General features: G+C 41.6%; 1 protein-coding gene across 1 annotated transcript in view; it reads left to right on the top strand.

Annotated features, from left to right (window-relative positions):
* The window catches only part of IQCH (IQ motif containing H), a 113,065-nt gene that overhangs the window by 25,726 nt on the left and 66,702 nt on the right, over positions 1-20,637 (top strand). Inside the window, 2 exon segments of the mRNA XM_087814423.1 lie at positions 8,636-8,719; positions 13,146-13,321. Of these exon segments, the coding sequence (XP_087670549.1) occupies positions 8,636-8,719; positions 13,146-13,321 (260 nt within the window).

Raw genomic sequence — 20,637 nt, 5'->3', positions numbered from 1 at the left:
GTTATAGAGAGCCTTTTAGTTTTGGTCTTTATGGCTCATGGAAGAAATTAGTTCCTTCTTAAGATGTACGTGAGGCAAACAGATCTGGATTTCATCTGAACTTAGGCTTTTGTTTTGGGGGTACCTCTTTTTGCACACGAAATTAGCTCACACACAGAAATTGCACTTGTAATTGATTGCAACCAGAGAGGCTAATTGCAGACCCAATTAACTGACTCAAGTCTTCAGAACGAGGTGCAGGAACCTTTTGCTTCTTCAACGAATTGTGGACCTGACCTGATATTACGTGGGAAATTTTGTTTTGTATTCTCCATGTTTTCCAACACTAGAAATAGAAACAAGACCCTCCACTTTGCAGTGTTGATGAGCACAAAGTACTGCAGATACAATTTCCACAAACGTCTTCTCTCCTATACCCCCACCTCTGACTCTTCAAAACCCCAATGCAATCAGCCCTGCAGAGCAGCCTGATAGAAAGGAGCCCCCAAAGAGGTAAAATTATGAAAAGAATGGTCAGTGATCTAAACCGGGTAATAAAAAAATTTTTAATGAAAATATCTTAAAATGTCAAAAGGGCTTGCTGACTACAAATTAAGTAGAAAAATAACCTGGTCAGAAACATATTAGAAAGCATTATTTTAAATCTGATGTTAAAACTAGCTTTCTTCTAGATTATACATACTGTTTAAATCTGAAAATCTTCCCTATTGCAGTAATTTTTGTTTGTTAACAACATAATAACCCGTTTTAAAGAAAAATGGCTAGTCATGTCTTCTCCTAGAGAAAAGAACAAGCTCGGTTTTCTCAACTAAGCACTTAAAAAGCTCAATTACACACTTTCACACAAGCATTACACTTGGGCTTTGATAAAGTAGGATTTGTTTCTACAATCTATACTTTAGGTTTTATAAAATGGCTTGTGGACATCAAATTAATTTTGAGTAACATTAAACTGTCATCTCCTACTTGTCCTACAGACATAAGTCTCAAACCATACCTTTTTTAAAAAAATGATTATGCTGTGCCTTTTTCTTGTGTACCACTTCCTTCGGGAACACTTGAAGAAGATTCCAACTACTCATAACATGGCTGTTTTGTCCTGCACCAGGGACTCACCTATACAAGTCACAGAAATAGAAGTGAATGAAAGTGAAGCAGATTTATCTCTAAATACATGCCCGGCCCCCGATCTATTCTATATAGTAATTCTGTTCCCAGAGTTAAGAGGGATTCAGTCATCAAAATCTATTGGTAGGAGTGTAAGGTTCGGGTAGGCGTTTAATACAAGTTGCAGCCTTGTCCACTTTCTCTCTTTCCATAGGAAATTTGCAATCAATTCTGGTGTAGAATTAGCCCTAGAAATTATTACACCATGCCGCTAGCCAGTTGGGGCTGCACTGATTTGTTTGAACCCTAAAAAATGAACATTTAGTAGCTGCTAACTGCATAATATATTGCAGTTGTGGGCATTTGGTTACTTGTTTATGCAGTTTTGCACGCACAGGAATAATTGCATTCTCCAAACCAGCCATCACCAAAAAGGGTGGCCTTTTAAGAAAATATTTGACCACCAAATATTTATCATGTATTTAAAAATCTACAGCTTGATAATATGATCATAAAGACAATTACACATTGTAAAATAACCTCTTTGAAAGGAGGAGTGATGAAACACAATTGACTGTTATATAATTTATGTAATATTCCTAGATTAACAGAGAGTTTTAGCTATTTTTAACCAACAAGAGAGGTGGGATGCCATTGATTAATTGTCCAAAGAAACTAATCGGCCTTGTAACTTTATAAAATGATAAAATTTTTAAAAATCATCCTTTCTAGATTATATAGGCTGATCTCTTCATTAGATATTGCATATTTTTATCATTTTTATTAATGAAATATAATTATAGCAAAATAATCTACTACAGTTCATAGCAGGAATAGAATCCTAGGGTCTATTTTAAGCAAAATCTATCAGTCAAATAAGAAAGAACTTCCACAAAAAAGTCTAATTCCTCTAGAAAAAGCAGAGCTCCAAACAAAACCTGCAAACTAATTCTGCTTCCAGTTTCTTTGGCCAAGTTATTTCCTCCACTTTTAATTTAACCCCTGTGCATCTTTATTACAGTGCATCATTTGGTGCTACACTTAAACTCAGTGGCATTTTAAAATATACTGACACTAAATGAGATGTGCCAAGTATGGGGCTCGGATGCCGTGAGCAGGTACATGAGGCCGCTGCCAGCCAATTAAACCCCCAGTGTTGAGTTTCCTCCCTCACTTCTCTTCCTTCTTTAAAGCAAAAACACGGGATATACTGAGATGGGGTTTTCTCTTTCCTCTGTGTAATCCTTTCTTTCACTGCTAAATGATTTAACGGCTAAAAGCAAGGTATATAGTTCAGCTCGTTTCCCCCCTCTGCTTTATTTCAGCAAATTATCCTTTGGGCAAACAAAATTAGCGGTCTCCAAGGTACTCCATTCCATAAAATTACAGATCCTGCTCTTGGGAGGTTCATGAAAAACCACACTTTCTGCTACCCTGTATTGTCACAAACGCCTAAAAGGTAGAAAACTTACCCGTGTGCACGGCTGTCCAGACACTGAAGTGAGAAAGCCATGAATGGTCATGGGACAGTTGCTTTCTAGCCCCCCTCCCTTCCTCCAGAAGGTAACTTGCGCTCCCCTCCGTTTGCGAACAGGGCGGGGCAGAGGGCCAGAGTCAAGAGCATTGTGTCTGAAGTCACACTTTTACTGTGACTGCAAGTGCACGGGCACCTTTCTACCGTCTCGTTTTTGAGTTGACATCTCAGAGACAAGAGAGACTCTGTTCCTCCCAGCTCAGGGCTGAGGAATCAGACTTTCGATCTTCAACACGTGTCTCGTCAAGTAGCATGGAACCTATAGTTGAGCTGCGGGGTTGCCACGCTAAATCCTTGAGACGGATGAACTGCCAAGATCTCCCAGGCAGCATTTCCCAGAAATATCCAGTTCTTTTGGGATCGGGAACAAAGTACATTTAAACTTTCACGTGTATTTATAGCCCAAATTAGAATGAAAACGTATTTGTATTCCCCCATGTTGTATTCATCCAAGTAATCAAGTCAACAGCCGCTCACTGGTTAGATGAGAGTTGGCCCCGTGACCTTGTAACATTACTTGACCCAGTGGTCTGGAGCTGTCTGATGTTGCAGCGTGAAATACAGAAACGGCACTGAACTGGCTGGCAAGTGACACCAGCCCCTGGGCTTCCCATTAACATGTGCTCTGAAAAGAGTCTTGCAAATACTAAGATAAAACTATAATTTTTGTCATCTTCATTTTCATGAAAAATATTAAAATATTTGTTCAGCAGTCCTCAAACTTATACTTGTAATGATTATTGAGGACCCTAAAGAGTGTTGGCTGAAGCAGGGTATAGCTATGGATATTCAACCACATTAGAAACAAAAACTGAGAAGCTTAAAAAATATTTATTTTAGAATAATAATAAATCCATTACCAATTTTAACCTAAATAACATATTTTTATTTAAATAAACTTTATTTTCTATTCCAAAACAAAAAACAATTTAATGAAAAGAGTAGCATAGGTTGGCAAGTTGGCAAATTTCTTAATAGAACATAGCTGGGTTCTTACATATATTTCTGCATTCAGTCTGTTGCAATATGTTCCTTCAGTTGAAGGATATCAAGAAAACCTGGCCCTACCCCGCGAAGTATTTGGAAAATAGAATATGTTATGTTTTTTACAGCCTTTTCATGTAATTGTGTATATTCTTCTTTGATTTTATACCAGAACTCTACAATGGTAATTCTTAAGTATTAGTTGCAATGTGAAATCTAAAATCACATCAGTAAACTTTTTGTATTTTATGAGATGATAAGGTTGAAAAAGGCAAATACCATCTTAGTATTATTTTGAAAATATGACCTTGCCAACCTCCTGAAAGGGTTGCGGGAGCCCTCAGGGTCCCCAGACCGCCCTTTAAGAATCACTGGCATTAGTTGCACGCAGTGCTGTGCCAGCCACTGACAAAAAGTTTAAACAAGAAAAAGTCCTCACCCTTTTGAAAGGAAGGTCTTCAGAAGCACACAGAATCTATTTGGCAGGTTGTATTTGAGAATGTTTTAAAGACTCAACCAATATTTGAGCGCCTCCTGTGCTTTCTACACAGTCATCACAAAATCCCCTCATTCCCCTCAGCAGCCCCCAAAACACAGCTGTTTTATTTTCATCAAACTGGCCCTGGATATACTCTATAAATAACCCAAATAGGCTTCTCTCTTGCTATACCTTATCTCCTAGCTCAGTACCTTGTGCTTTCACACTTTCCAAGTAATTAAAACCTGGGTATAACCATAATGCCTAGATCACATTTCTCTAGATGACAAAATATGTTGACATGCAATCAACTTTGAAGTATCGCACGTTTCCCTAAATTTTTACTATTAGAATACCAAAGTTGGCTAAGGATTAACTTTTTTAATGAATTGGAGCAGTTCAAGATTATCTCTATAATAATGTCACTCTTGCTCAGCTGGCATCCAGTATGCTTTTGTTTAAAAAAAATTTATCTTTATTGTTGAAAGTATTATAGATGTCCCCTGTTTACCCCAGTTGGCCCCCTCGAGCCCGCATCCGCCCCACCCCCAGGCCTTCCCCTACCAACGTCTGTGTCCATAGATTATACATACACGCATATCAGTTCTTTGATTGATCTCTCCCCCCCCACTCCCCCACCCCCGCCTTCCCTCTGAGACCCCTCAGTCTGTTCCATGCTCCTGTGTCTCTGGATCTGTTTTGTTCATGGTTATTTTGTTCATTAGAGTCCACACAGGAGTGAGATCATGTGGTGCTTGTCTTTCTCTGCCTGGCTTATTTCGCTCAGCATCAGCCTCTCTTCCCTCCTATGCTTTCTTGAGTGAAGAGAAAGGGATGGAGTTACTGTTGCTTCTCTACTGTGTGTGACCAGCAGTGTGTGACACATTTGAACACTTCCTGTCACGTGTTTCCAAGTGGGGAAAAGGCTGAGAACTGCTGCTGCAGGCCCTCAGACGGAGGCACGGTTCCCTGCTGTCTCGGGCCAGGGCATCAGAGGGACGGGAGCTGCGCAGTAACCAGAAGTCAGTTTTAAACCCCTTCTCGGGCCCGGCCGGCCGTCACTCAGCGGCTGAGCATCGACCTAGGATCCAGGAGATCCGGGTTCGATTCTCCATCAGGGCACATGCCCGGGTTTCGGGCTCCATCCCCAGTTGAGGGCGTGCAGGAGGCAGCCGATCAATGACTCTCATCACTGATGTTTCTCTCTCTCTCTCCCTCTCCCTCTCCTGCCCTCTCTCTGAAATCAATAAAGATATATTTTTTTTAAAAAAAGAACTGTACTTTGATAACTCAAATATAATTTTATGTTTGTAATAATAATTTCTCTACATTTAAATGAGATTCCTTTAGAGAATTTCATTCTGGCTCAGCTGAAGTTAAGAAAGAAAAAATAATCATAACACCACCACCACTTACCTAATGCCTATTCTGAGCTCTTCTTAGGGAGCTTGGCCTTCCCGCACCTTTCGGTGAGAGTGAAAGAGCAGCGGAATATCTGAGAGAGGGGGTGCGGGCTGGGGGTAAGGGAGACAGAGAGTCATATTGGTTTCTATCACCCTGTAACAGGTTACGACAAGCTTAGTGGCTTAAGACAATACAAGTGTTACTGCCTTACAGTCCTGTAGTTCAGAAGTCTGAAAGGGCTAAAACCGAGGTGTGGGCAGGCTTGTTCCTTTCCGGGGGCTCTGAGATGACCCATCTCCTTATTCTTTCCGGCTTTCAGAAGCCACCCACGAAGGGATTAACAAGGAGAGCCCTTGGCCCCCTTCCTCCATCCCCAAAGCCAGCACGGCTGCATCTCTCTGAGCCTGTCTTCTGTAGTCACATCTCTAACTCTCTACTTTTCTCCCTCTCTCTCCCACTTTTAAAGACCGTTGCTTACACAGGCCCAGCCAAATAATCCAGGGCTATCTCCTTAGTCTAAGGTCAGCTGATTAGCAACCTTAATTCCATTGCAACTTTACTTCCCCTTTGCCATGTAACCTAACATATTCACAGGTTCCAGGAGTGGGGACATGGACATCTTTGGAGGGCCATTCTTCTGCCTGTCACAAAAATTGAAAATAAAAGTCAGAAAAGAGGCAGAGGCTTTTTGTCCCTTCTGGAGTTCTCTACTCACACTTGGAGAATCTTGTCTTATTTTATGTAACCACATTTGTCACAAGAGCTAAATCTGTAGTATCTAAGCTATATAATAATTCGTAGGTTTATGCAACCTTGGGCAAGAAACAAGGCACTTCCCCCGAGTTTCCCTGTCTGTAACATGACAGGGTAGAAGTAAATGGTCTCCCAAAACTCCTCCAGTGTTTCCAGTCTGACCTTCGAAGTATCCCATCTTTGTAGATTACATTCCAAACTTTGATGCCTCATTGCCACTGGGCATGTCTGCTGAAGTCCCCAAGGCCACAGCAGCCTTGTGGATGGTTTCTGGTTAAGTCTCTATTGTATTTCATATATGCCATCAGCATCGATGAGGTCTTTTCACCTCGAGTCAACACATGTACTTTGTGAATATACAAAACATAAGAATGAATCTGATTTTTTAAAAATTGACTCCCAACATCTGCTCCGCTGATGGCACTGCGCATTGCATTGCCTCTTGTCCAAGCAGAATGGTCTGTCGCATTCGTTGCAACATACACAGAATTTTTTGTTGTTCTCATGAGCTTTGGAAGTGCACGTACCTCACAGCATTAAAATACCTTATGTTTACACAGCACTTTGCAGTTTACAAAATGCTTTCATACCTGTTACTTCATATGATTCTCTATAACAATGTTCTGAGATTGGTAACGTACAATTCTTTAAAATGGATGTGTTTGTAGGGTTAACTGAGTAACCGATTCTATCATAATTCTGCGTAGATACTTTACATGCGTCCTTGATGAGTGGCAACAGAGGTACTAAATAATCTGTTGGAAAACTAACCTCAAGCACTTGATTGAAACACAGGCATATTCGTTCCTGTGCTGCATATGTGGTAAGAAAGTGATCAGACAGCCTTTATATTTTAAATTGGACATCATCTTAATGAGATATCTCACACTGCCTTTTATCTTTACTTTTGAAAGGAAATGCGTTCATGGAATGCTCTCAGGCACTTTTCTTATTCATACCTTATTTCTTTAGGCACTTTTTTCCTGCCTTCTTATATTCTTGATATATAAGTTATCCACAATACCTCTTTCCAAACATCTATTTGAATATAGATAGAATTATACATATGTGAAATCCCGAGTTACAATATTGCAGCCACACACCAAGACAGCATTGTTTGTAGCTGTCTATATTAATTTTCATATTCTGTGGTTCCCCAAATGGTTCCCCAAATTATTTTAGAATTTAATAATATTTCAAAAATAATTCAAACAACCCATTTGGCCTTCTGCCTTTTTAGTTAGTTTATCTGCATAAAGCCAAAGGGAGACTTTCAGATGAATTGTAAACTCATTTAATTTCCAGACGTTGTCTAGTGTTTAAACACTGACATCAAAGCAAAGAGCTAATTATCAGAGTTCATTTGATCTGAAGCCCTGTTGCCTGAATTGCTATAGTTTTCCTTATGCTGAAAAGGAAGTCTGTGCCACATCTCAAAGACGCAGTACTTAAAATCACTTTATCTATAGCAGTTTAACTTGAAACATGTGTTTGGGCTCACTAACCACAAGGAGGCATTGAAGCATTTCTTCAAAATGTGAAAAGCAATTTAATTTTTTTTCGAAGTTGCACCTACAGTTGCTGAATTTCATATAAGCAATTATGCCTAATTGTGAGTATGCATGCCTTTTAAGTTCATGTTTTCACTCACTTATATTTTTTTAACCCTGAAATATCTGCAGGAAGTGTTGCTGCTGTTGTTTGTTTTTGTGGAAGATTTTTGGACAATAATAACCCATGTGTGTTTTCCTTCTGCTCTGTTTCCACTGGACATGAAGGCAACTGGCAGGACTTTCATTAGTACTGATAAAACACTACACTAACCCCAGGAACCTTTATTGCCCTTTAAAGGTTAAAAGTCTTTTTGACTATGTGAGAAGAAACGTATTTCTTCAGTATTTAGAATCACTTAAACACATATTTCTGATAGCAAGGGGCTTCTCTGAAATCTGTGTGTCAGTCTAGAATGATCCTGGGGCATGTCTTCAAAATGCCCCATAGGAAGCATGAGTTTAAAAGCCAAGATCATTTTTAAAAACTTGAGCATGATTTTCTTACATGCTGTTTTGAATGTTCGTGTTAAATGTCAGAAATTTCCCCCGTGTTTTCATAACCCTGATTGCCAGCAGCTTTGCTGGTATTGAAAAATATGAACCTCTCTCTGTTGCAGAAAATGCTGCTTAGCACATCTCCCGGAGTAGTGCTTAGTCCCCTGGGAAGCCAGGACCCCACTCCTAGCAGTGAGGTGTTTTCTGCAAGATGCTCCAGAGAAGACCCTTCCCTGGCAACGTGAACTGTGACACCGAGCTCCTCATGTGCCACGTTGCCTCACTGACTTGCTCTTTCTGGGTTTTGACACCTTGTCTGCCTTTTAGGATATTCCCAGCCTGTGCGACATCATATTGCCGACTTCAACACACAGCAGAACATGCAGCTGGGGCGGCTGTGTGACATCTTAGGTACAGTAAATACTTTTCCACAAATGACTCTTTGGAATGTTTATCAGTGGATGTTGATAAAATGATTTTGGGGGGGGGGGTTTCTTTTTTTTCTTTCTTTTTTTTTCTCTCTATAAGGAAAAGGCTTGGATTTCTAATTTACTTGCAGGGCAATTGAATGTTTTGTTTTAAAGAACAGATTTACGGTGAAGGCAACTTGAATTTAAAAATGACCTCTTTAACTTGGGTAGTTAATTTACTTGGGTAGTTTTCTAAACTCTCTTTGCTGCGGGTTTGGATAAGGATTTCTCTCCTAGAGCCCCAAATCTTCTTCATTTACCAAAGCTTGCAGGGAGTGAACATTTTTGTGTCAATATTGACTGTTACATTATCTGGGAAATGAGTGGAAGGTGGTATCAGAAATCAAAAGCATTATGTCTTCATTATAAGAATGAGAGGGAAATGAAGATAGATTTTTAAAAGAAGCTTTTATTTAAATATATAGCATCTAGTTATTAGAAAGCAGGAGACACCTAGTAGAGGAAATTCTTAGAAATGCAAACCTTGAGTGAGAGATGCATCTTTGTGAAGCCAAGTTCCAGTGCTGGTTTGGTCAGTTCTGAACCAGCCCCACCCGGACCGGGGCAGAGGGCGCAGGAACTGGGCGGCTTCGGCTGATGCCTTTCGAAGCTGGGCCCGGGTTAGGCTTAAAGAATAAAGGCTGCAAAGGCTGGGCAATGCGATGGATCCGTTTGGGATGAAATAGCCAAAATTCAAGGTTAAACAAAAACTAGGTTTTTATTAGTTACCAAATAAGATCTTCGTTTTGTTAAAATATAATTGCATTGGCCCTTATTTAAGCAAAACAAAGAAGGATTTTAAATTTTCAACGACCAACTTAGCTGGCTCCCCGGAATGGCATACTTTACATGATTCACATATATTTCAGCATCATTATTATTTTATAAATGCCATTTAGTAACAAAAATACATCAGTACTAGAAATTTACAGTGTCCTAAAATAATAATAGCGTAATTGCTTTAATCTATTATCTAGGCACTAATATTGTTTTTCAGCATTACAAAAATAAATTTAATGACTTGAGATTGATTTGTTAGTGCTGAGCTATTTCAACTAAAAACCTGACCCAGTGGAAACCACTGAAGTGCAGCAGAGGGCAGACTTTGCTCTAATTTATTTGAATTAATTTTTTTCTTAGCTTTTTATACACCCTCTCTATATAGTACAAACCATCGCCAAAGAATTTCTTTACAAAAGATTCTCACTATTAGAAAAGACTTGAAAGTATTAAGCTTCTATTTTAAATATTTCAATAATTCAGTCTAGGTCTACCTGCAGTGGGAAATATTGCTAATATGAACATTTTTAAGAGATTACGAACCAGATGCCTTTTCTTGGTACACTACCTTCATGACATAGCAAGGCAATCCTAAACCTCTCAAGAGGAGTGATGAAAGCTTAGAAATAGTAGTTAGAAGATAGAAAAGGTACTTGACTGTGAAATAAAAATAAGAAACTAGGAAAATAGTAATAATTTTGTGGAAGAATAAATTATCTTTTTAATTTTTTTATGTTATATTAGTTTCAGATGTATAACCCAGTCATTAGACATTTATATATCTTATGAAGTGATCGCCCTGCTAATTCTAGTACCTCTCTGACACCATTCATAGTTATTACAATATTATTGACTATATTCCTTATGCTGTACTTTATATGATTATCTTTGCTTTTATTCCATTAATTCCTAGTAAAGGGTGCTGATTTTTTCTGTTTATTCAGGGGAAATAAAGATAATCTGATTGATCATGTTTATAAGACTTGTCATTCACATATTGGCTGTGAAGTCAGATGTCAGGTGCAGACCCAATGGCTAGTATTTTCAATTCCTAGACGAGTTAAGCAGGAGTGATTGATATTGACTATTGCTTAGCAATCAAAGCAATCTTCATTTTCATATTAATTCCTTTCCAAAATTACCTATCAATTTTGAACGTTTATAGATTCACAGTCAAGCCACACTGATACTGGATATTAGTGTTAGTGATATGTATTCCTTTGCCAGAAATGACCAGGAAAGGTAAAGTTAGCAACATGATGTGTTATCATTTGTAACCTAGAAATTTTTTCCCAAGAAAAATTTAGTTTTCTGTTATGGAGCCTTTAAGTTATTTTCATTTGTTATGACCTTTTTCAACACTTAAAAAAATACTAGTGTTTTTATTTATCTTTATTGATTTCAGAGAGACGAAGGGAGAGGGAGAGAGAGAAACCTCAATGATGAGAGAGCCATTGATCGGCTGCCTCCCGCATGCCACCAACTGGGGATGGAGCCTGCAACCCGGGCATGTGCCCTGACCGGGAATCGAACCTCGATCTCCTGGATCCTAGGTCAATGCTCAACCGCTGAGCCACACCTGGCCAGGCAATGCTGGTGTTTTTAAAACCACTAGTTTGGTAAGGCCCTAGTCTCTTTTTGAAAACAAAAGATTTGGGATAATTTGATCAATCAGCAATTGGGTAGAAGTCATTTAACCACTGTCTCCTAAGTTAATTTATGTTGAGGTTTATGTGGCATCTTGATTCCAAAATTAAATAGGAGCCACTTACATGAGCACCTACTGTGGGCCCAGCACCAGGTTAGTTCGGAAGACAATGCTTCCAGCCACAAGCGCTTGTCTCGGGCGGGGGGGGGGGGGGGGGGGGCGGCGGGGGGGAGGGTTTCTCCGGTGGGCTGTGGAGCTCACTGTGGGGGTGAGACTTTCCACTTCCAAAATCTCTGTTCTCCCAGATCCCTGCAGTCACCCCACAAGTATTTAGTGAGTGCCTCCTGCATACTCCACACTGTCCCAGGGCTCGTGGAAATATAAGAAAGAGTATACAGCCTGCCTTTGAGGAGTTTGGAAAGACAAGATCAATAAGACACAACAACAGAGGGCACGGCTTTATCGTGTTAGATCTTGAGGCACTGGGTTAAAAGGAGCACAGGAGTGGAGGCCAGAGGGGGAATAACTGTGGGCTGGCCTGGGCAGGCTGAGCTGTGGAGGAGATCCCTGCTTTTGTACTGTTCGCTGAGCACCTACTATGTGCCAGATACAGCACCGAGTGCCATATATATACAGGGGTTGGCAAAAGTAGGTTTGAGTTTTGAGTATGCAAAACACAGTGTTAATTAAGCTATTGTAATAATCATAGCCTGCATGTCTTTTTCCGTACGAATATTTGTAAATCTACGTTTGCCCACCCCATTTATAAATATATGTAATGTATTCTTTCATTTAATACTCTCTAAAACTATTTAACTGTTCTCAATGCCTCAGGTGACTTTATTCCCCATTTTACAGACGCAGAAACCAATGCTTACAAAGGTTAAATAACGTACCCAGGGTCCCTAGGCAGCTGAGCTAGAATTTAATCAGTCTGTGCTCTGTATGTTCTGCCAAAACTAACAGAGGCGTCTTAAAATCCCCTCCCCGCCCTGCCTCACCGAGGAGACGGTTACAGAGCTCCCTCCTCTGAGCCTCCCCACGCCCCGTGAAATGGTTGCTCCACACAGGCAGCGCCTCAGTTGCTTTGATTCCTGTATTTCCTCCATGTCCTGTCAAGTGCTTTGCCCCTACCGGTCAGTTATTTTATGAATGAATGAATGAGTGAGTGAATGAATGAATGACTTTATTGGCTGCTGATTTACTGTCCATACTCCTTAAAATATTTTGCAGTCTGGAGTGGGTCATCTCATCTGACTATTCCATCTGGGCGGGATATTTAATTAGGATTTCTTTCTAAGTACAGAATAAGAAGGACATCTTCAGAACAGTTAAATTAAGACAGTGTTTCCTTTAAACCAAGAATCACTAGACATCCTATATAATTAATCTGCTCCTCTTTGGGAACGGAGCAGGGAGAAGGTTGGTCTCCTGAAATAATCATTGCTGGGGTCATAATCACACCGTTCACTTGAACAGGACAGTCCCTGAATTGGCCCTGCCAAGTCCAGGCAGAATAAGAAATTGCCATTTCATCAGCTCTCTAAAGTTAATAGCTCTGTTTCATAATTTACTGAAGCTAATGGGATAAACTTTTTAAGCAGTATGCAATTCCCATTGATGTTAATGGGAGTTCCGGGGCTGGCTCCCTATAATTATCTGAAAGTCTGCTTCCATGGCACCTCTCAGCCCTCCTTCTGGAAGAACCATCGCGTCCTTTTTTTTGGTGGTAGTGCTATTTATCTTTTCTTTAGAGAAATGCTGAAGTGCCCCAAATCCAGTTATGTTGCTAAGATCTGTACAAAACCGACCTAAATGAACTTCAGAGTGGCTTTGGGTATGCGCTTTACTGTAAACTGCACCGCGTCAGTCCGATGCCAGAGTTCATGATGTCGGTTACCTTTGGACCAGTGATTAACACTGTGCCTGTTGCTTTCAGATGCCAATGTCAGCGTCATCTACATCTGCTCCCACCAAATGAGTCACGAGTTACTGCTGTATTACAACAGGCTCCTGAGTCTGCAGGCAGCTGTCAAATCGGGGAACCTGGAGGACAGAAGTGACCTGCAGAACAGGTTCAAAATTATCACCCCCGAAGCTATAGAGATCTTCCCTGTGAGTTTGTCTTCTAATTACTACTGCTTCAGGGATGCAGTAAAATTAAATTGGAAATTTTATAACTTGCAACGCTCTGGTGCACATCAGTGAAATATTATTGCAAGTTTAACAGCTTTACTGATTAGACGACTAGTTGGACAGTAGGAAATAAATATCCCAGTTTAACTTTCAGACTTAGTCGAGCTGCCCCTTCCCAGTTTCTCTCGAGCTGAAGCCTAATGGAGGTTGTTGGGCGGCACCACCAACTACGTGAATTTTTAACATTTGCGATTCCTTTTTTGTTTTGTGTGGAGGACGTCAAGGCAGAGGAAGGCCGGGCCTGCCCATGGTCACAGAGCTAGTTTGGGACGGAATCTAGACCAGGGCCCCTGTGTTCTGACTTCCACACTGGGATTCCTTCTGAATCCATGGTTTTGGTTCCACCCCCACCCCCACGGGAATTTGGTCTTATTGACCATATCACATGGTTCATAATGAATAAGTTTCTGATTTTTTTTTTAAACTTGTATTGATTTTCAATGAATGGAAAGAATTCTGGGTGAAATTACAACCCGAAACAAGAGCTTTTGGGAAATTCATGGAACCACAAGAGCAGTGTTCCAGAACAAGGCAGTGCAAGACATGGCTTGACGTGAACTCTCTCTCAACAAGAATTCAAACTTCCCACATTAAACAACCAATATTTTAATACCTAATGAACTATGCAATTTCGAGGAGACTTTTTTAATGTATATAATCAAGGGTCTGAATTTGCTAATAAAGATAGCTCTCCATTCACAAGTGGGATGCACCAAAGTCAACTCTCAGTCTATAGCCAGAGAAACTGATTGCATGCTTTATGTAGGAAGTATCTATGCATTGAGTTACTACCCATTAACCCTTTGGATGCGCCAAAATTTTGACACCCCCAACCCCCCCAAAAGGCCTGCCAGGGCTAGGAAGGCTGTCATAGCACTTCTACTTTGCTGGTACACTCAGTGAATTTGCCCTTCTACCAAGATGAACATGTTATTTTTTAATAACTGGATACCTTAATGCTCCCCTGAAAGCCTTCTGTTTCACTGGCACCACTGGGCTATGGAAGGGAAAGGCAAAGCCAGCGGAAGGAGGGACAAGCAAAAGAAAAGATGGGGGAATAAATCATCGCCACTTACTTATACTCTTAGGAACCTCCCAATATCCACAAGCAATGCAAGGATTGCCTTGGTGCTTCCCAGCCAGCCCCTGGCCTCAATGGCAGAGTTACTGTGGCCTTAGGAAGCAAGGAAGAAAAACTGTCATTAGTGTGTAGGTAATTTCCTGAGTTTCTCCAGATAATTGCTAATAAGGAGTTTCTGCGCATCTTAAGTGCCCATCTACATAGAAGAGGCATGGCATGGGGAAGGGGCGCTAGTTTGGGAGAAGGAAAGTGAGTGAACTAACATGTACCAAATGCTTAGATACATTTTCTCATTTGATCCTCAGAACAATGCAGCAAGACAGAAATGATCAATCTCCTATGCCAAGAAAACCAAGACTCATTTTTCTAGTTCAAAGTTACTAGTGGGGCCAGAGTGTGAGCCTAAATCTGTCTGACCCCAGAGCACGGTCCTAGACTGGAATGACTGCTTTGCTCCTGGAGGCCCATGTGGCCTGGGCAAGCCCCCTGCCTCTCTGCTCTCTGTTCTCCGTCTATAAGCGAGGCGGTGGGTTGGATCCCTTCCAGGCCCTTCCCAGTCTGTAATCCTGTGGCCCGAGAAAGGGACCCCTCCCGGCCCGGTCGGGCTTTCAGGCAGGAGAGAGGCAGTGAGCAGTCACAGTGCCCTGAGTCTCATTCAGAATTGAGGTTTGCATCGTTGTGAGTACAAACAAGTAGGGGATGTTTTAAGTACATTTTAATACTTCTCATAGTTTACGTTTAAGTTATTTTGAGTCATCACTCACAGGCAATCAACTTTTTAGAATACAAAAATTAAGCTCTCACTTCCAAATCAGTTCCTGCTCATGTTTAGTTATTGCTTTTCTTTTTAATGGGTTGGAGAGATTGTATCAGCGCTGATTTTCATTCAAATGGATGGCTTTGAGGAGATTTTTTAAAGTGTGCCAAAAATCTGTTTGTACATCTCTCCAAGTTACTCTACAGTGTTTGAATTTGTAATGGGAACAAAGTGGTACTATAAAGTCTTTGTGTCTATTTTTGAACATTTTAATGTTTATGAAGACATCCTAAGCAACTACCTTTTGTCTCAGGTCAAAAAAAAATCAGTGATGATAAATTAAATGCATATAATGCTATAAAATTAGGAACATTTTCGATTTTTGTCAGCTGTGTTAACCCACTGCATGCATCTAATGATACAGATTTTCTCTAAATGGCCTTATAAGACCTGCAGTCAGTAATGTGTTCTCTGCCACTCACTCCTGTTCAAATCTTTATTAAATACATATTGAACACAATGTTAGGGCACCATCTTGCCCGAAGGTGGCACGCCCACAGATGACTGTAATATAGGGTCAGGTAGAATACTTGCCAGTGGAGATCAGCAGACCGAGAGGAGACAGAAATGCGCCCTGGCTGGAGAAATGCTCGGAACCTGAACATTGCATTCTGTTGCTGCATCTGACTTCCCCTCATCACACCTCATAAACCCCCCGGGCCCTAAGTCCTCAATCTGTAAAACGGAAGAGACTTGGCAGCTGTGGCATGGCAACTGTGCTAAGACCTGGGTTTAAATCCTACCTCGGCCCTTTCCTAGCTGTGTCACTTCAGGCAAATCACTTGAGCCTCAGTTTCCTCATCTCCCAAAGAGGGGACGTTGATTGGTACCGTGTGGCATGGATCAGATGAGAGAATACATGTCAAAATGCTTTAACCTTGTGAACTTAACATGATAGGACTGTCACCTTGAAGCGCTCTTCTGGGTGCCCTGAAAAGCCCACCACGTACACTGTGACTCAAGTCACCAGTTCTCCCAGACATTTAACATTTTTACATTTCTCAACTGGAATTATTTGTGGGGAAAGAAAGGAATGAAATAAACAAGGGAGAAAGACAGTGACCAACCAGACGGGAAACACAAGCTCAGGAGGCGCTGCTAGCAGCCACCTCCGACGGAACGCTGGGCAGCCGGGAACCGCATTCGCAGCAGGCGGAGGAAACGGGCCTTAGTCACGGCAGGCGCGGCACGAAGCACGGGCCTAAGGGGCTCAGGGCAGAACGCCCCTCTGGAGGAAGGGCCCGGTAGGGGAAACCAATAGAGCCTCCTCTCAGAGGACCTCTGGGTTGGTTTTTCTCTTTGTGGGGGGTGGAACAAAGTATACATAACATAGAATTTACCATTGAAACCAGTTTAAGTGTACAGTTCGGCGACATGAAGCACATTCACATTGTTGGGCAACCATCCCATTATCTATTTTCAAAGCTTTTTCAACATCCCAAGCAGAAACTCAACTCATTAAGCAATAAGCCCAGAAGAGCTCTGGTTTGAAAGGAAACCTGACTTCAGAGCTGGAAGGGCCCTAGCGACGTCTAGTCCAACCCTTCGTTTGAATGTGGGGCCTGAGACTCAGAAAGGTTGCGTTTTCTGAATCACCTTGCACGTGACAAAGTCAGGCAGGACTGAAGTCCCGGGGCTCTCCGCAGTCTCTTTCTCCCGTACCCAGCGGTGGTTACACCCACAACAGCGTGCACACTGGTACACTGACGCTCCCAGAAACGGTTGCTCGATATTTCTCCACATTTTCTTGCCATGTTGAGTAGATAATTTAGACTAGAACTGGCGGAGTAGGTGCTAGTCTATAAGCTGCCTTGAACTCCCTGACACTCTGGCATCTTGCATTATATTATTTGCATGACATTTTAATGACTTTAAAAAGAGAGTTTCCTCTGTAATAACAAGTACCATCATCTACAGAACAGCAACTCAATGCCATGCGTTATAATAGGTGTTTACATTCATGACCTTGTTTTATCCTTAGAGCAACCCAGCAAATGGGTATTTTTATTCCCATTTAACAGATGGAGAAACTTAGGCTCAGGGAGTCTAAGTTATTTGCCCAAGTTCAGATAGCTTATAAATGATAGAGCTGGATTCCAAGCCAGAATTGTTGGACACCTAAGCCCAGCCTTCTCTAGAGAAAGTAAGCATGAGCTTGGCTTCTCGTAGTTCATCCTTGGCTAATGTCTTTCCCATGCCCATCCTCACCTGATAAAATATCACCCATCCTTCAAAATTCACCTCTACCCCAACCTCTTTCACAATAATAGTAGCTAACATTCATTAAGTGCTTATTATGTCCAGGGCACTATGTTTTACGTGCATTATCTCATTTATCCTCACAACATCCCTATGAGATGAGTTCTAGTACAATACTCATTTCACAGGTGAAGAAACTGAGGCCCAAGGAGAATTAGTAATTTGCCTTTTCGGCTCTTCCCAACAGCATGTGTACTCTGCCCCCCTTCTCCATGCCCCCAGGGCCTTCTGTAGTTCTTTATGGCCTCTCTCTGCTTTGTATTAGTTATGCATTAACAGTGCTCATTTGTGTCCCACTCCTTGAATGCAGAAACACGATTGTATTCGTTTGGTGTGTGATGACCATCTGGCTCTGTCCTCAGCCCCTATTAGACATGCCAGAATTATTTATTTAATTCAATGAGACAGTCACACGTATTGCTGAGCTGGGTCTAAATAATAAAAAGTAAAAGGCTTTTCCATTGAAAAATGAGCTTGTGTCTTGCTGAAGCTTTCAAATATTTTCATCCATGAATCCTCTCCACAGTTACTGGCCAAGAACCATGATAATCATTATAAAGGTACATAGTCTCTGAAATGGACTTTGTGGCAGAACTTTAGAAAGAGAGCATCAAGCCAAGTGCTTTTTTCCTACCAAATCATTTAAAGAGTTGCCAGGTTAGGAGTCGTGCACAGTGAAGAACACTATGGGGCGTTTTTCTTCATTTTGGGTATCGATTTTCCAGGCGCCTTAGTGTTAAACCATGCCAGAAGTGTTGCAGAGATGAATCACTATTATCCAAAGGCCGCCAGCCTCTTTTCCTTCTGACAGAAGGATAATTCCACGTGGATCAAATAAATACAGATGTGTAGTAATTAGTTCTATTCCCAGTGAGCCTATTTCCAACACACTAAAGATGTGAGCGATTATAGAGCCTCACCCCAACAGCTTTTATCAATTTAAACTGCTAAACAACAGGATAGGTCATAACCCAGCCTGCTATTAATAATGCATTTATTGTGTGCAACATTATAAATTAGGTGCGTGGACTAGAAAAAGAACACCTTTTAACAAGAGTAATATGCTCTTCCCCCAGAAGCATCATATGTGCCTGGCCACTCACCTGAAGTATAGTCCCAAGGCCATCAAAAGAATAAAAAATCTCATCTGCGGAAAAGAGGCCTACATTGTCAGCGGGCTCCTGCACAGAGATGACTTGGCCGTGGCCGATATGTTAGACATACCCATCCTGGGCCCAGAGCCTGAAATAGCTCATCTTTATAGCACCAAGTCTGGAAGTAAACGGGTCTTTGCCAGCGCCAATGTGCCAATCCCTCCTGGAATCTGTGACATCTTTAGTCACCAGCAGGTATGTGGGGTGGACAAGAGAGGCTCTGTTCAAATATATCACATCCTCTTGACTTTGCAGGGACTTCAGGTCTTCTAGTGCCAGCCCTACCCAATGAAGACTCTGTGGAATACCTGAGTTGATTTGTTGGAGTCTAGTTTAGTTCTTCATGGCCTTGCCCTGGCCGGGTGGCTCAGTTGGTTAGAATGTAGTCCCATACACCAAAAGGCTGCAGGTTCAATTCCTGGTCAGGCCACATACCTAGGTTGCAGGTTCGATCCCCAGTCAGGGAGCATATGGGAGGCAACTGATTGATGTTTCTCTCTCTCTCTTTCTCCCTTCTGCTCTCTCTTCCTCTCTCTCTCTCTCTCTATTTATTTATTTATTTATTTATTTATTTATTTATTTATTTAAATATATCTTTATTGGTTTCAGAGAGAGAGGAAGGGAGAGGGAGAGAGAGGTAGAAACACCAATGATGGGTCATTGATCGGCTGCCTCCTGCACGCCCCCCACTGGGGATCGAGCCCGCAACCTGGGCATGTGCCCTGACCAGGAATCGAACCCCGATCGCCTGGATCCTAGGTCGACATTCAACCGCTGAGCCACACCCAGCTGGGCTTCTTCTCTCTCTAAAAATCAATTATAAAACATCCTTGGGTGAGGATTTAAAAAAAAAAGTATTGTGCTTGCAGAAATTTCTGGAATTCCCAAAATATTTACTCATTTGGATTAAGACATTGAAGACCCTGTTAATGTACCAACCAATCTGCTATCAGTATTTATTGCCTCAACATGGATTAGTTAGTTCATCATCATATTAGTTAGCCAGTCATCGAGCAGGACCCTGAGAAATGTGGAAGACAGTTTTGGCTTAAGGGAGCAGGTTTGGAAAGCTCCAGGGAGGGAGCCTTTCTGCCAAGTCAGGTTGTAGAGGGCCTATAGCAGAGGGCTGCAGACATCCTCTGCTAGTGAAAAATCCTTTGGTTCCTCAGGAAGGAGCCATGAAGGGAGGAGGGGGGAATTCCAGAAACAGGAGGTGAGATGGCTCCAGGAATAAAACTGCTTCTGGGCTTTGTCTTGGGCTAGGTCCATAGCTATGTACTCTTCCAGCCGATAGTTAGGGCCTCAATTATTTGGAGAACAAAAATATTAGCCACTAGAAATATCTCTGCATTAACTCTGGTAGGTGTTCTCCCATTTAACTGCTACCTTTTGTCACAATAAAGGAAATAAAAAGAAGAATGGCTGTTAACATTTTCTAACCTTGATTTCAGCACATCTCTTGACTGTTACTCTGAGCCAATCACAACTGGCCCCAGGCACCCACTTCTTGGGAAACGAAAGAACCGTGCACAACAAGGCACTTTGTGAGGGACAAGCTTTAGGGTTCCCCCTCCTCTCGATCGCCTGATCGCGACGCTGTGTACCTCAGACTCGCTCAGCCCCAGAACCAAGCCTTTCAACACATCACACTTTTCAGAGGCTAGTTTGAAAGTACCATTAGCTTATTATCTTGCCCTAAAAGGTTTCCATCTTGCCAGAGTGTTCTTGGGCAATATACGGTTCATAAAGGAAGCTGCTGTTAAAGGTGGCATGCTCTGGGAAAGGCACGGGCAATTTTACTGGGAGCAGAAAGGAGGCTCCTCCTGAACTGGTGTGTCCCTTGTCATTAGCCTCCACTAGAATTTTAAGATGACAAAGTGCTGAATTCTACCTTCCAGTAGAATACTTGGCTGATAGGCTTAAT

Source organism: Miniopterus natalensis, chromosome 1, assembly GCF_054644295.1.
Source record: "Miniopterus natalensis isolate mMinNat1 chromosome 1, mMinNat1.hap1, whole genome shotgun sequence".
Classification (NCBI taxonomy): domain Eukaryota; kingdom Metazoa; phylum Chordata; class Mammalia; order Chiroptera; family Miniopteridae; genus Miniopterus; species Miniopterus natalensis.
This window is presented reverse-complemented; position numbering and strand designations above follow the sequence as displayed.